We start from the raw sequence: 15562 nt of genomic DNA, 5'->3' as shown, positions 1-15562 counted from the left end.
CTTGACAGATGGTATTAGACAGAAGAGAGGCTACTAGAGAGATCACACATGTTGGTATAGTAAACAGAAAAATAGGAAGGTCTATCAGATAGGGATGGGGTTGATACTACTTCTGTCAGAGCCATCCCTTTCATTGGTAGTAGAGTTAGGCAGAAACCCAGAGATTCTTAGTAACCCTGTGATGCCAGGGACTAGGGGCCATAGATATGTTGGACTCTCAAAATTGAATTGAAAAACAATTGATCATATAGGAAATGGCAAGAGTACTTATGTGAAGAAAATAGGTAAGGTTTGAATATGTGTATGGTGCATCTAAGGAGATGGCAGGATTAGCCCAGTAGTCCTATTTTGAGGAGACAAAAAGTAAGACCAGCAATCCTAACTTGGAGAGCGTAAGATGGTTCCTCAAGTCAGGAAGGTAGTACCACTTTAGGCGGCTGCTTTCAACAGCCTACTACCTGTTAAGGGGTCATGAGAATACAGATGAGGACCAGTTCCCAAACATAAAGAGGCTGCTGTGAGGCAGAAAAATCCTTCAATGGTATCAGAAGGATGGTGTTTTTTTTTTTTTTTTTTTTTTAGGCTCCAGTCATGACAAAAGTCCACGTCAAGGTCAGGCCTAAATTGAAATATAGAGGGGACTATGAAAGGGAAAAGAGGAGACAAGGGAAAGTATTTACGAATTTTGGAGGAAGTGAAAAACCTGTCTTTTAAAAATGTTCCAGTCCGTAGTTATTGAGGAAGACATGACAGGATAGAGAGTTCCAAAGCTTTGAGGTGTAGGGAAAGAAACAGGTATCAAAACAACACACCCTTGGATTGCCAATGGCCTCACAGTAATCATTTGATGCAGCAGCTTGCTGAGTATTGCATAGTCTAGCTAGTAGTGGGGGACGCAAGCAGCCTGCTCCAAGGAACAAAAACTGACCACTTGTATCAGAAGAGATATGTCTGATTTGGCATTAAGCCACCATTGCCTTCAGATCCACACAGACAAAATCTCTTAGAAATGTAAGTGCAGAATGTTCCACTCTTATTTTGTTAAGAGATTAAGATATATTTTTGTTGTATTGATGAATAGTATGAAAGAAGTAATGAAGTATGACAACAGGATTTTCTCACCTTCCCAAAATTCTGCAGCTGCCCAGGATAAGACACTGCCTTGGCTTGGGCTGTATGAGGGAGACATTCACAATGGCCTAAAGGGCACCTAGGACCCTTGGAAGTCGGTTACATTCATAGGTCAAGAAGTGTCACATTGTGTATTGGGATAGGGAAAGTGTAAGGTTGTTGGGGAATAGGTAAATGGTGTCTTTAAGTATGGAAGCTTCACCTTGGGCATGAAGGGTCGTGCAGTATGTTGAATTAATACTTGAATTAATGAAGAGATGAGTTGTGTCTAGGGCAAAGACTAGAAATTGTCATATACTTCTCAGAAGAGTTTAATTTGGGATGGATGTATGTTTGATTGAAAGTAGTTTAAGATCAGGTTGCAGGGATTGTTATTTACAGTTTTTCCAAGTCATTATGTTGTGAACGTCTTGTCATCATGGCATACATGAATACAGGTGCCTGCGAGGCTGGGGTGAAACTATTGTACTGAAAGTAATTTAGTGTTGAGCTGGTGTTGGATACCAGGATACAGTTACTAAGCATTGTAGTTTTCTTTTGAAAGGGTGGGTGACCAAGTTTATGAGGCATTACTTAGAGTGGAGCAGAAAAGTTGTTTGTTGACGGATACTTATTTGGTATCAACAGTTAGCATTTAGGGCACTTACTTTGTTCATTGCTTATATGTGTATGTTTACGATGTATGGGATGTCATGTGTGATACCAAATATGATTGGAGATTTGTTATCATTCAGGGTAATGTGAAGGTGCATGTTGTATTATATTTCAGGGATTGAGAGTAATAGTTAATTTTCATGTGGATGAAACCATTCCATTTTGAGTATGTGTATGTTGTAATTGCATGATGTAGAGTTTCCTATTGTGGCATGTGTAATGCTGGGGTGTTGTGTAATTGTAAGTGGGGTATTGTGGTGTAATTGTAAGGTTGTCTCCCTGCTGATGTCTTTACCTCCCTACTTAATACTTGGTAATCCAGAGGTTTATGAAGGAATTTTCATACCATTTTGATCTTTAGGAATATTCACAGATACAGGAACTTAAACCTCTTAAGGTTAAATTTCATTTCAGATCTGGTTGCCAAGAAGTTTTTAACTGAACTTGCTACTGAATTTGTTACCCTTTGTCTTGCCAATTAGATTCGAATGCCCATCAGGCTCCTTTTGTTTGATGATTCCCTCTGTGCATTAAAGAAACATCAGACCTATTGCCATTTGTAAGACTTTGTTATTTGGTAGTTGGGATGGCTGTTAAAAAACAACAATAACAAGGGGCCACTTTCAGCATCCCACCAGATTAGGAAGCAAGAGCCGTGTGATGTAAGCCTATGCTTGTAATCTTGCCCATGATAAAGCCTGGTCTATTTAGATTTCAGGATACTTTGTGCTAGAGTCCATTATTGGCTGTGGATTCAGCTGCATAAGTACAGTATGGTGATCCCATTTTCCCCTTTCTATTCTGCATAGCCTCCCTATTAATCATAAATAGTATTTCTTTTATGAGCTGAACATCTAGTTAGTTCTTGGTTGCTGGCACCGTGGCAAGCACAAAATAGCTCATGTCTGCTGAACATACTCTTGAGAAAGAGCTCAAGGAGTGTTTCTCCCTTAAGTCTTGTGAATACAAGATCACCCCCATTGTAGAGATTTCCAGTAATTTATCTGGAAGAGGTCATTGTAATTGATATACCCTTTGATTACATAGCCATCAGTGGTATGTTTTGGGTGAAAAGGTGGAAGACGTATTGAGGATGGAAGACAGAATCAGTACTGATGATTATCAGTACTCTAATTTTTGTCTTGGGATACTTCTGATGTAAACTAAAGATTTGATGGTTATATTATTTCCTATTTTTATCTTTGTTCTACCTTTGATATTTTTCTTTTTCTTTTCTTTCAAACTATTCGCCATTTCCTGCGTTGCGAGGTAGCGTTAAGAACAGAGGACTGGGCCTTGGAGGGAATATCCTCACCTGGCCCCCTTCTCTGTTCCTTGTTTTGGAAAATTAAAAAAAAAAAATGAGAGGGGAAGATTTCCAGCCCCCCGCTCCCTCCCCTTTTAGTCGCCTTCTATGACACGCAGGGAATACGTGGGAAGTATTCTTTCTCCCCTATCCCCAGGGATAACCTTTGATATTTATTTATTTATATTTAATTTGCTTTGTCGCTGTCTCCCGCGTTAGCGAGGTAGCACAAGGAAACAGACGAAAGAATGGCCCGACCCACCCATATACACGTGTATATACATACACGTCCACACACGCAAATATACATACCTATACATCTCAATGTATACATATATATACACACACAGACATATACATATATACACCTTTGATAGCACACCAAAATATGTGGAATGAGCTGGCAAGACTAGGGGTCGGGAATATGTTTACATAGGGGGGTTCCCTTGGAGGTCAGTTTCTGTTGTCCAGTATTTTCTGTGGTCCAGTAATGGCCAGGTCCGAAGGTTGCTGGATTAAATTGGTTGAACCTGTACACTTCTCAAACAAAACACTGGGAGTTGTAAGGTTCCTGGATGGTGGTGAAGTTGTTATTGACCATTAATACCCAGCATAAGTAAATGGTGCACAGCTCACCCAACTTTTCACATTCAATGAATGTTAAGTTAAATGGATACCAGCTTCAGCTAGGGTGAAGCATCACACCTGAGACAGGCTTAGATAACTAGTAATTGCTTGAGTATCCAAAGGGATCTCTAGGGTCATGGACCTTACTGACACCCTTGAATTTACCAGCTTTTCCTGGAAGTAGTGTAGCAAAAGTTCACAAACCAGATATTTTTTTAAATTTTATCACATTTTAACTGGATGTGTAAACATTCATATATATTACTGCAATACATGTATACCCATTATTTTTAGGAAATGATTTTTTTTTTTTTTTTCATTATTTTATTGTCAAAATGGTAATGTCGTACAAATAGTATTTAATGGCAAATGTCATAGAAAATGGAATCTGAATGGCAGATGAAAAACACGCCAGCCCAACTGGGTGTTGTGGCAAAGGCAGGTGGACCTGTGGTGGTGGGCACGACATATTCCAAGCTCCTCTTTTACCTCATGGTGCTTAGGGGGCAATGATAGTTGTGTGTGTATGTGCCTTGGAGAATTTCATTTCAACCTAGACACCAGGTTCTAGTCTTGCTCAGAAATTTTCTTCAAAATACCTTGAACATTTGTTCCTATCCAACTTGGAAAATTTAGCAAGAACACTGCCAACAGGTTCTCATCTATCTTGTAAAATTTCACCAGAACCCTGACACAAGGTCCTTGTTTATCTTGGCAATCACAATATAACCTAACTAACCCATGGCACCTTATTCATCACCCATGTTTACAACGTGAAGTACAACATAAATTATGGGAAATTATTAGTTTTCATACTTTTCAGCAAATAAGAATTATGTAACAATTAAGAATTGATTCATTACATAAAAATGATCTAAAGCCTGAGGTCATGTTCATAAATCATTAGTGTATGGTTTTGATATTTCCATAAAACTTTAACTAAGAGCTTTAGACATAACAAAAGAACTTTAGACATGTCCCAAGAATTCTGGACATGGCCCAAGGGCTTTAGAGATGGCATAAGATGTAGTATGACAATGGTGTTACATATCACACAACATGACACCCTCTGGCTCATGTCATCACTTCTCTACATGTGTGTAAGCACTCTTACATTACATAACATTCTCAGTAGGTACTGATCCTGAGTTTTCTCAAATTAAATGAGGAACAACACTAAAAACTCTGCATACCATACTATTAAATAAAATATTTATATATATATATGACACAACAGGGATAAAAACTTAAATACCATCCAGCAGTAGCAACAGGAAGATTTAGACTATTTCATGAACCACTTGGTCAGGGTATGCCATACTGCAGGCATTATTAAACTTTGGTTATACTGATGAAATCCTGATTAAAGTCATAAAGATTCTTACATGAACTAATGGAACAAGAAATGGAGAATATCCAGATTCCTTAAGACAAAAGGCAATATGAAGCCATTACCCATCAATTTCTGGTCACAAATTCATGGCCAAGTGGTTGAAATAATATTAAAAATCAATATAAAACATGGAAGCACATTCTTTCTCACTTGTATTCACAAGCTGAGAGAAACATGCAGTTCTATAATATACCCTTAAACACTAGTTTTTCAATTGCAAAACATCAGTTGACTTACATTATTCTACCATACTTCATTCTACGTTAATTTTTTTTCAAGAATTTTCTAATAAAATTATAAACAAAACGGAGTAGCACTGAACAATTTAATGGAACATCTATCCAACCTAAAGGACCACCCATATACCATTAATATAATATGAGAGGATTGCTTTTGTTGCAAACCGTGTTTTTAACTGAATTAACCAAGTGAAAAAGAAAAAAATTTCTATGAACCCATGTAATTGAGTATTTGGTTATCTAATCTTTACATCTGAACCCTCTACTCCCAACAGTGGATCCATCCAGTTCTAACACTTGGTCCCATTAATACCAAAATGTGGTCCTTCTAATCTCTTATTGTACTCCTTCCAACATTTGATGGGTTACTCACCATGGAGACACAATAATGCCATGTAGGACCAATGCCCCTGGTGAGGTTGGAGAGGCAGGAAACTCAAAAATCCCTATTTCCCACCAGATGCTCTTCTTTTTAATTAATAGACTTCATATCTGGCTGAAGATCCCTTGTTTGTTATCACAGCAAGTGAACAAATCCTAACCTATCGACGTATTCAACAAAGTAAGACAATATTTGTAGAGGTTTCAATACTATTCCTGGAGCATTCGCCATAGCTATTTCAGTATTGCCAGATTCAACATGTTCAGATTTGAGGTTGAAGGTGTGAATACTGAAAAGCATATATATATATATATATATATATATATATATATATATATATATATATCCTGATGAGTTTAACACACTGTTATATGAAGACCACTATTGTATGAATACAGTGTTTAGGATAAAACATTGGTAATTAGTAATTACAATTTATCCCTTTGAAAATGAATTCAGATAATTGTCTGATCAAAGCACTGTATACTAAAATATTTAAAAGATATTTCTTTAGGCTAAAGTATTTTCATGAGTGGTTACATTCTTAACTTGTAGCAACCAGCACCAAACTCTTGATCCTCCTACAGTTATTCTAATGCCTATGTTTGGAAGAATATGGAAATCATTCAGAAATCCCTATGGTTTTCCTTCAGGTGCACCAATAATCACACTGACACCACAAGTGGCTATACCACTTTTATGAACCACTACAATTTATCTTTCAAACTTAACCAGCAGTTTGAAATACTGATGCAAATAGACATGAACTTCCTTAAAAAAAAAAAAAAAAAAAAAGTTTCCTTGAGACACCAGTACACCCTAGTGAAGACTACTTAAAACAATTATTGACTAACCCAGGCTCCTGTGACTCACAACAGCAACACACACCCAATGTACCGACCTTTTTGTGGGCCCTTAATTTTACAACAGCGAGAAAAGCTAAGGATCATAGTACCATTTTCATATCAGTTAAAAGTGACTTTCTCATGATTTATAAGTTTTACAAACTATTATGTTAACACACTGTTCCTACGGCACAGTCTGCAATCAGAAGCACACTATAGTTCTAGCAGATTAGCTGTCAAAAAGTATTAAAATATCTTGCACAGATTTACAATGTACAGGTTACAATATGTAGCAGTCTTAAGCTACACACTATAGGTTTACGAGTACATGTAGTGAGAATACGAGATGAGATCATAAGTATGAGCACAAAGTGGAAAGTCAATTAGGTTATTTTCTCATCTGCAAAGAAAGTGAGGTGGGGGGTTGGTTGCAGGAATGGGCTACATAAAATAACAAGGCTTGTAGATATATGCCAAATAATGCTGTCAAGGTTAAATACTCATGGATGAAGACAAGCAGAGTGCTGCAACAATGTTGCTGTGGTTAGTTTTATTGACCAAACCTTTGTTAACCATCACAAATGGTTGTCACTCAGGAAGTACTATGCAATGAATGCTTTTGAAAAGACAGTAAAGTGCAAGTGTCAGCCTGTCAATAAACACGAACATTTGTCCTTGACTGTACAGGTGGCAGCTGTATTGCCTGCAGAGCAGTGCAACTCTACAAGGGGCAGCCTGAGTTAAGTTGCTGTTTTACTTTCTAAAGTCTTGAGCAAGACGAACTTAACAGGGTATACGTAAAAATATTATCACAAAGGAAAAATATTACTGACTAAACTTGGGAGTAGTTGCATCATGCAACAAACACTGCGTAGATGGATCCACAAATTACAAATAAATTACCCATTAAATAAAAAATCAATGAAGTTCCTACAAGTTCTCCCTGGGTGTGCAAACAACCTCAAACACATCTCTTGAGTATTCATTTCACTTTGTCTCCCCTTTTCTCAGGACAATGCATCTGATGGTGTGCATACCATAACAGTATACTGGACTTGTATATCTCAGTTTTATGAACAATATTAATTAAAAAGTTGTTGGCACAAAACAGATGAGGCATCCTCATGTTCATGTAAAATTGGCAGAACACTGCTCACACAGTTACACAAGTGTTCAGTCAACACTACTGCTGCAGCAGTTATTTCTGATACAAACAATCCAGATTTCCCCTAGTCACTAAAATCCTGAAAATTATCACTGTCTGAGGTGCACTCAGACCCAGTCCTTGGGCTGACAATGATTTGAGTGGCTGGAATGACTGGAGGAGTGGATGCTGACGTTCTCTGCAGTTTCTGACGGAGGCAGGATGGAGGCAATGCTGCCTGAAGGTGTGGCAGTAATGAGTGAGAGCTTCTCCCGGAGACGCTCAGGAACCGACGAGTACGAGTTAGTCTTGGATGCTGGTGGTGATACAGAGGAGCGTCGCCTCTCCATATCTAAAGTGTGACGGTTCCTATCTGGGCAGGTAAGTCTGCGCTCTTTAGAGGGGCTATGTGGTCTTTGGCTTTTCTCTGGACTACTAAAACGTCTTCTTTTATCAGGACTGACCCCTTCATCCAAAATGGATCGTTTTCTTTTATCAGGACTGGCTGGAGGCCGATTATAGGCCTCCATACTAATAGATCTACGATACTGACTGGGTCCCAAGTCAAAGTCAAGACCCTCCGGACTGACTGATTTGGTAACTCTTAATGAGCTGTGAGTGCGGGCTCCTCGAGGTGAACTAATAAAAGCCTCATTAACAAAGCCCCTCAATGGACTTGCTCTGTTGCTATCACTTGTAAGCAGACCTCGGGTGGATCCATTTCTAATAGGTCCCATCTGAGGACTGCTGTTTGGCCCACCTAATGTAGCATTTACAGAGCTGAGTGACCCATTCAGAGAACCCATCAATGAACCATTCACAACTGGTTTGGCAGTCTTCTCTTCATCAGCCAGAAATTTATTTATCAACCAGTTACCTTCATCTATTTTCCGGTGTTTTTCAGGACTTCTTGCCTTTTGTCTCTGGGTTTTGTCTGGGCTAGAAGATCTACGTATTTTGTCGGGGCTAACTGAACGATTCCTTGATTTCCTACGATCATCTTCCAGGCTGGCTCTTTTATTTGGACTGCGTGGCCTTCTGTTTTTTTCTGGGCTCTCTGGCCCACGACCATCTGTCCTTCGTTTTTTATCTGGGCTTCTACTTCTGTGATGATGCTTTGATGTTTTAGATTTGGACTTTTTATCATTACAGCTCTTAGATTTCCTTTTGTCTGGGTTTTTGCTCTTATGTTTATCAGGACTAAGAGATTTAGGTCTAAATGTCTTAAAACTGATGATTGAGAACCTGCTGGAGAATCTGTCTTTAACTCGTATTTCATTACGTGTACCAGGTCCATCAGTGGCTCCAGGGCCACTCTTCTCAGACTCTGTGGGTGATGTCACAGCACCATCTGGGCGTCTACTTGACTTTTTGTGAGGGCGGCTAAGTTGACTCTTGGCTGCCCGTTTGGCTTTAGTGGCTGCTCTACGCACTTCATTCACTTTTCTCTTAAATGGCAAATTGGCTCTCACAACAGTTGGATGGACAACATGGTTGGCTACTGGCTCTGTGACCCCATTTGTAGCAGTCCCATTGGCAGTGACCCCATTGGCTGTAGCTCCTGTTGCAGACACTGAATACTGCAAAGCTCCTGAATTCTTATGCAAGATCGTCCGATTTCTCAACTTCACTATCTCTGGTGTCTTCCCGAACACCTTCACTGTTGCCACCTGAAAATAAAGAACATGGATGAGTGAAACTGGAACTCCACAATACACGTTTGCCAGTATGGAGAAAAGCCCAGCTCACAAATAAGGCACTTTCTAAAACTGATATATGTCTCTCGTTATCATTTATAAGAGAATCAATTCTATCATAACTCCTATGAGAAGAGATGCTAAGTGGATGTCCAAATGAACAGATCATGCTCCATGGAATGAAAAAGAGCACATTATAGAAAACAGACTGCTAAGTGAAAATTGTAACTGAACTATTAGCGAATCTGGAAAATTATACTGTAGATATCTCGAACACAAAATTTTCTAAGAAACTAGAAAAATCAAGACAAAGATTCTTGGATCTGAGAATTAGTCTTTATATCTCATTTTCAAAACAAAAACAAGAATTAACAGAAAAAAAACTCAAGATACTGAATGCAGCATTACAAGGACTGAAATAAACCAAAGTAATACCAGTCTAACACTTCTGAATGTGACACTCATTTACAACAGTTGGCATGTGCTCAGTACCTACACTGTTGATGATTTTGTATATACTACATCTATGTAGTACTGTATGCATGGTACATTAGCTAGTTCAATCTACAGTTCATCAGCTGGTTACATCTGTATAGTATATCAGCTGCTTCTGTGTGCACTACACATCAGCTGGTTTTAAGTGCTTGGTATATCAGCTGGTTCTATATACACAGTAAATCTGCTGATAATGTGTGTATGGTACACCAGATGATTCCATATGCATAGTACATCAGCTAAGAACATGAGCATAATACATCAGCTAGTACAAAGTACATGGTAAGTGTACTACCTACATACAATCACTACCAGAAAGATATGCACTTCTCTATTATAAACAATACAGTAAGACTTGACAATTCTATGAATAATATCCTTACAAACCTATGAAATGACTAGTGATACACTAGTATACACTACCTTGTATACTTACAGTATATTGAAAAAGAATTGTTAATTACTCAGAATATGGTTACAGTCTACAGAGCAAAAGCTACAGTCATAACTGGTTATTTTTCCTTTCAAACATTACTGTAGGACTGGCCAGGAACCATACTCTACACAAAGACCAACCTTCACATAATGTCTGGCAATCATGATTCTTTTTCAGATCTTGTTCAATATTAGTTTCCACAGTACAATCACTTGCATCATCGGATCTCGGTTTCTTCTTCTGGAACATGCATCATCATGAGATCCATGCAACATGCAAGAATTAACTCACAGGAATTATATTATGCCAACCAAAGATAAGACTGCTGTGAAACTCTAGTACTCTGGCAGTGAAAGCATTAAATATAAAAGCTTGTTAAATGCTAAACTTCACTGCCTGTAAGTTTTCAACAGTATAATGATACATACAGCAAAGAATGATGAGGCTTAGTGAGTCTTTTCTCTGAGGTATGAGGAACTAAAGGACCAGCACACACAAGGACCATGCAGCCAGGCTCTACTGTAAACAATGACTAGGAATCTGACATGCAAAGAATAAGCTTCATTTAGCATGTAAGCTTACCAATGAAATGGCTTCATGCATGGCCATGCAAAACTGTCTTCACACTTTTCCCAGTCTGATTTCATATTTACTAACTAAACAGTTCCCCACAATGAAGGAGAGCTGGGAAACAAATATTAAGACTCCTCCTAGTTGGCCTATCACTTATAAGTGACAACTGTTTAAATATATGGGCAATTTTTTTTTTCATACATATTTCCCATGTCAGCAAGGCAGCATCAAGAACAGAACCTTGGAGGGCAAATCCTCAATTGGCCCCCTTCTCTGTTCTTCTTTTGGAAAAGTAAATACCTGGAAAGTATTCCTTCTCCCCAATCACATGACAGCTAGAGACTGAGTGTGAACAAATGTGGCCTTTTTTTTGTTCCTGGTGTTACCTCGATGGAGGGGAGGAGGGATGCTATTTTATGTGTGGCCGGGTGGTGATAGGAATGGATGAAGGCAGCAAGTATGAATATGTACATGTGCATATATGTATATGTGTGTGTGTGGGCTTTTATGTGTATATATATGTGTATGTGGGTGCATTGGGCCATTCCTCATCTGTTTCCTTGAGCTATCTCACTAACGCGGGAGACGGTGATTAAGTATAATAAATAATAAATAAAAGGAACTCCTGAAGCAGGAGTTGTGGGAGAATGTGATAGAGTGTAAGAAAGTAAATTCTATATTGGTTTGGGTAAAACTGAAAGTGGATGGGGAGAGATAAGTGATTACTGGTGCCTATGCACCTTGTCATGAGAAGAAAGATCATGAGAGGCAAGTATTTTGGGAGCAGCTGAGTGAGTGTGTCAGTAGTTTTGATGCACGAGACTGGGTTATAGTGATGGGTGATTTGAATGTGAAGGTGAGTAATGTGGCAGCTGAGGGTAAAATTGGTGTACATAGGGTGTTCAGTGTTGTAAATGGAAATGGTAAAGAGCTTGTGGATGTGTGCCAAAAAAGGACTGGTGACTGGGAATACCTGGTTTAAAAAGCGATATACATAAGTATACAAAAGTAAGTAGGAAAGATGGTCAAAGGGTGTTACTGGATTGCATGTTAATTGATGGACACATAAAAGAGAGACTTGGATGTAAATGTTCTGATAGGGGTAGCTGGAGGGATGTCTGATCACTATCTTGTGGAGGCGAAGGTGAAGATTTGTAGAGGTTTTCAAAAAAGAAGAGAGAATGTTGGGTAGAAGAGAGTGGTGAGAGTAAGTGAGCTTGGAAAGGAGACTTGTGTGAGGAAGTACCAGGAGAGATTGAGTGCAGAATGGAAAAAGTTGAGAGCAAATGATGCAAGGGCAGCTGGGGAGGAATGGGATGTATGTAGAGAAGCAGTGATAGCTAGTGCAAAAGATGCATGTGGTATGAGAAAGGTGGGAGGTGGGCAGATTAGAAAGGGTAGAGTAATGGGAGGAAGAAGTAAGGTTGTTAAAGAGAAGGGAGAAACATTTGGACAATTTTTGCAGGGAAGTAGTGCAAATGACTGAGAGATGTATAAAAGAAAGTGGCAGGTCAAGAGAAAGGTGCAAGAGGTGAAAAACAGGGCAAATGAGGTTGGGGTGAGAAAGTATCATTAAATTTTAGGGAGAGTGAAAAGAGGTTTTGGAAGGAAGTAAATAACGTGTGTAAGACTAGAGAACAAATGTGAACATCAGTGAAGGGGCAAATGGGGAGGTAATAACAAGTAGTGATGAAGTGAGAAGGAGATGGAGTGAGTATTTTGAAGATTTGTTGAATGTGTTTGATGATAGAGTGGCAGATATAAGGTGTTTTTGGTTGAGGTGGTGTGCAAAGTGAGAGGGTCAGGTAGAATGGTTTGGTAAACGGAGAAGAGGTAATGAAAGCTTTGCAGAATATGAAAGCCGGGAAGGTAGCAGGTTTGATTGGTATTGCGGTGGAATTTTTCAAAAAAAAAAGGGGTAACTGTGTTGTTGACTGGTTGGTAAGGATATTCAATGTATGTATGGATCATGGCGAAGTGCCTGAGGATTGGCGGAATGCATGCATAGTGCCATTGTACAAAGGCAAAGGGGATAAAGGTGAGTGTTCAAATTACAGAGGTATTATATGGGAGGATATTGATTGAGAGAGTAAAGGCATGTACAAAGCATCAGATTGGGGAAGAGCTGTGTGGTTTCAGAAGTGGTAGAGGATGTGTGGATCAGGTGTTTTGCTTTGAAGAATGTATGTGAGAGATACTTAGAAAAACAGATGGATTTGTATGTAGCATTCATGGATCTGGAGAAGGCATAACAAGAGGTGATAGAGACACAGAAAAACAGATGGATTTGTATGTAGCATTCATGGATCTGGAGAAGGCATAACAAGAGGTGATAGAGACACTTTGTGGAAGGTTTTATGAGTATATGGTGTGGTAGGTAAATTGCTAAAAGCAGTGAAGACACTTTGTGGGAGGTTTTATGAGTATATGGTGTGGTAGGTAAACTGCTAGAAGCAGTGAAAATTTTTTTACCAAGAATGTAAGGCATGTGTACGAGTAGGAAGAGAGGAAAGTGACTGGTTCCCAGTGAATGTCGGTTTGCGGCAGGGATGCGTGATGTCTCCATGGTTGTTTAATTTGTTTATGGATGGGGTGGTTAGGGAAGTGAATGCATGAGTCTTGGAGAGAGGGACAAGTGTGCAGTCTGTTGTGGATGAGAAGGCTTGGGAAGTGAGTCTGTTGTTGTTCACTAACGATACAGCACAGCTGGCTGATTCGGATGAAAAACTGAAGAGGTTGGTGACTGACTTTGGTAAAGTGTGTGAAAGGAAAAGGTTAACAGTAAATGTGAATAAGAGCAAGGTTATTAGGTAGAGTAGTGTTAAGGGGCAAGTTAATTGGGAGGTAAGCTTGAATGTAGAAAAACTGGAGGAAATGAAGTGTTCTTAGATATCTGGGAGTGGACTTAGCAGTGGATGGAACCATGGAAGCGGAAGTGATTCATGGGGTGGGGGAGGAGGCGAAGGTTCTGGGAGCAATGAAGACTGTGTGGAAGATGAGAAAATTATCTTGGAGAGCAAAAATGGGTATGTTTGAAGGAACAGTGGTTCCAACAGTGTTATATGGTGTGAGGCATGGGTTATAGATAGGGTTGTGCAGAGGAGGTGGATGTGTTGAAATGAAATGTTTGAGGACAATATGTGGTGTGAGGTGGTTTGATCGAGTAAGTAATGAAAGGGTAAGACAGATGTTTGGTAATAAAAATAGTGTGGATGAGAGAGCAGATGGTAATAAAAATAGTGTGGATGAGAGAGCAGAAGAGGGTGTGTTGAAATGGTTTGGACACATGGAGAGAATGAGTGAGGAAAGATTAACAAAGAGGATATGTGTCAGAGGTGGAAGGAACAAGGAGAAGCAGAAGACCAAACTGGAGGTGGAAGGATGTACTGGGTTTGAGGTGCTATCAATGGATTGAACCAGGGCATGTGAAGCATCTGGGGTAAACCATGGAAAGGTCTGTATGGCCTAGATATGGATAGGAAGCTGTGGTTTTGGTGCATTACACATGACAGCTAGAGAATGAGTGTGAATGAATGTGGCCTTTTTTGTCTCTTTTTCTGGTACTACCTTGTTAAAGCGGGGGGTAGCAATTCTATCCTGTGTAGCGAGGTAAAGACAGGAATGGATGAAGACAAGCAAGTATGAATATGTACATGTGCATATATGCATATGTCTGTGTATATGTTGATATGTATATGTGAATATGAGTGGATGGGCCATTCATCTGTTTCCTGGTGCTACCTCACTGATGCGGGAAACAGCATTTAAGTATGATAATTATAATAATAATAATAATAATAATAATAATAATAATAATAATAATAATAATCTGTTTCCCCTTTTAGAAATTTAGATACAAGGAGGGCGCAGGGGGGGTTGTTACCAATCCCCTCGTTCCCACCCCCTTTAGTTGCCTTCTATGATATGCAGGGAATATGTGGGAAGTATTCTTTCTCCCCTATTCCCAAGGGAGGTATGCTATTTCTTGTGTGGCAGGGTGGCAACGGAAGTGGATGAAGGCAGCAAGTGTGAATATGTACATTTGTATATATGTATATATCTGTGTATGTATATGTTGAAATGTACATGTATGCATATGTTTAAGTGTATGCATTTATGTATATACATGTATATGTGGGTGGGATGGGCCATTCCTCGTCTGTTTCCCTGCACTACCTCACTAACGCAGGAGACGGTGATAAGTATAATAATTATAAATAAATAACAATAATAATAATAATATATAATTATTATTATACTTGATCGCCATTTCCCACATTTGTGAGGTAGTGCCAGGAAAGAGACAGAAAGACCCATCAGCTCACACACATAAATATACACATATGCACATATACATACATATATACACAGGTACATATTCATACTTGCTTGCCTTTATCCATTCCTGGCACCATACTGCCCTACAGGAAACAGCTTCATCATCCCCTACGTCAGTGAGGCAGCGCCAGGAAACATGCAAAAAAAGGCCACATCCACTCACATCCATTCTCTAGCTGTCATGTGTTATCCAACAAATCCATATCCAGGCCCCACAGACTTTTCCATGGTTTACCCCAAACATTTCACATGTCCTGGTACAGTCCATTGAAAGCATGTTGACCCTAGTTTACCACATTGTT

General features: G+C 39.2%; 1 protein-coding gene across 3 annotated transcripts in view; it reads right to left on the bottom strand.

Moving 5' to 3' along the window:
* Positions 1–4019: 4019 nt before the first annotated feature.
* Positions 4020–15562, bottom strand: part of LOC139765712 (disintegrin and metalloproteinase domain-containing protein 10-like) — a 310501-nt gene continuing 298958 nt past the window's right edge. For 2 of the 3 annotated variants that reach the window (XM_071693499.1, XM_071693500.1), the window contains one exon: positions 4020–9391. In XM_071693499.1, coding sequence (XP_071549600.1) covers positions 7850–9391 — 1542 coding nt within the window. In that variant the 3' untranslated portion in view covers positions 4020–7849. Of the gene's footprint in view, positions 9392–10489; positions 10590–15562 lie in introns of all 3 variants that reach the window. The other variant, XM_071693502.1, reaches the window with a different exon arrangement.

The sequence above is a fragment of the Panulirus ornatus genome, chromosome 55 (assembly GCF_036320965.1).
Source record: "Panulirus ornatus isolate Po-2019 chromosome 55, ASM3632096v1, whole genome shotgun sequence".
NCBI classification, from domain to species: domain Eukaryota; kingdom Metazoa; phylum Arthropoda; class Malacostraca; order Decapoda; family Palinuridae; genus Panulirus; species Panulirus ornatus.
The sequence above is the reverse complement of the archived record's forward strand: the minus strand, read 5'-3'. Positions and strand labels throughout refer to the sequence as shown.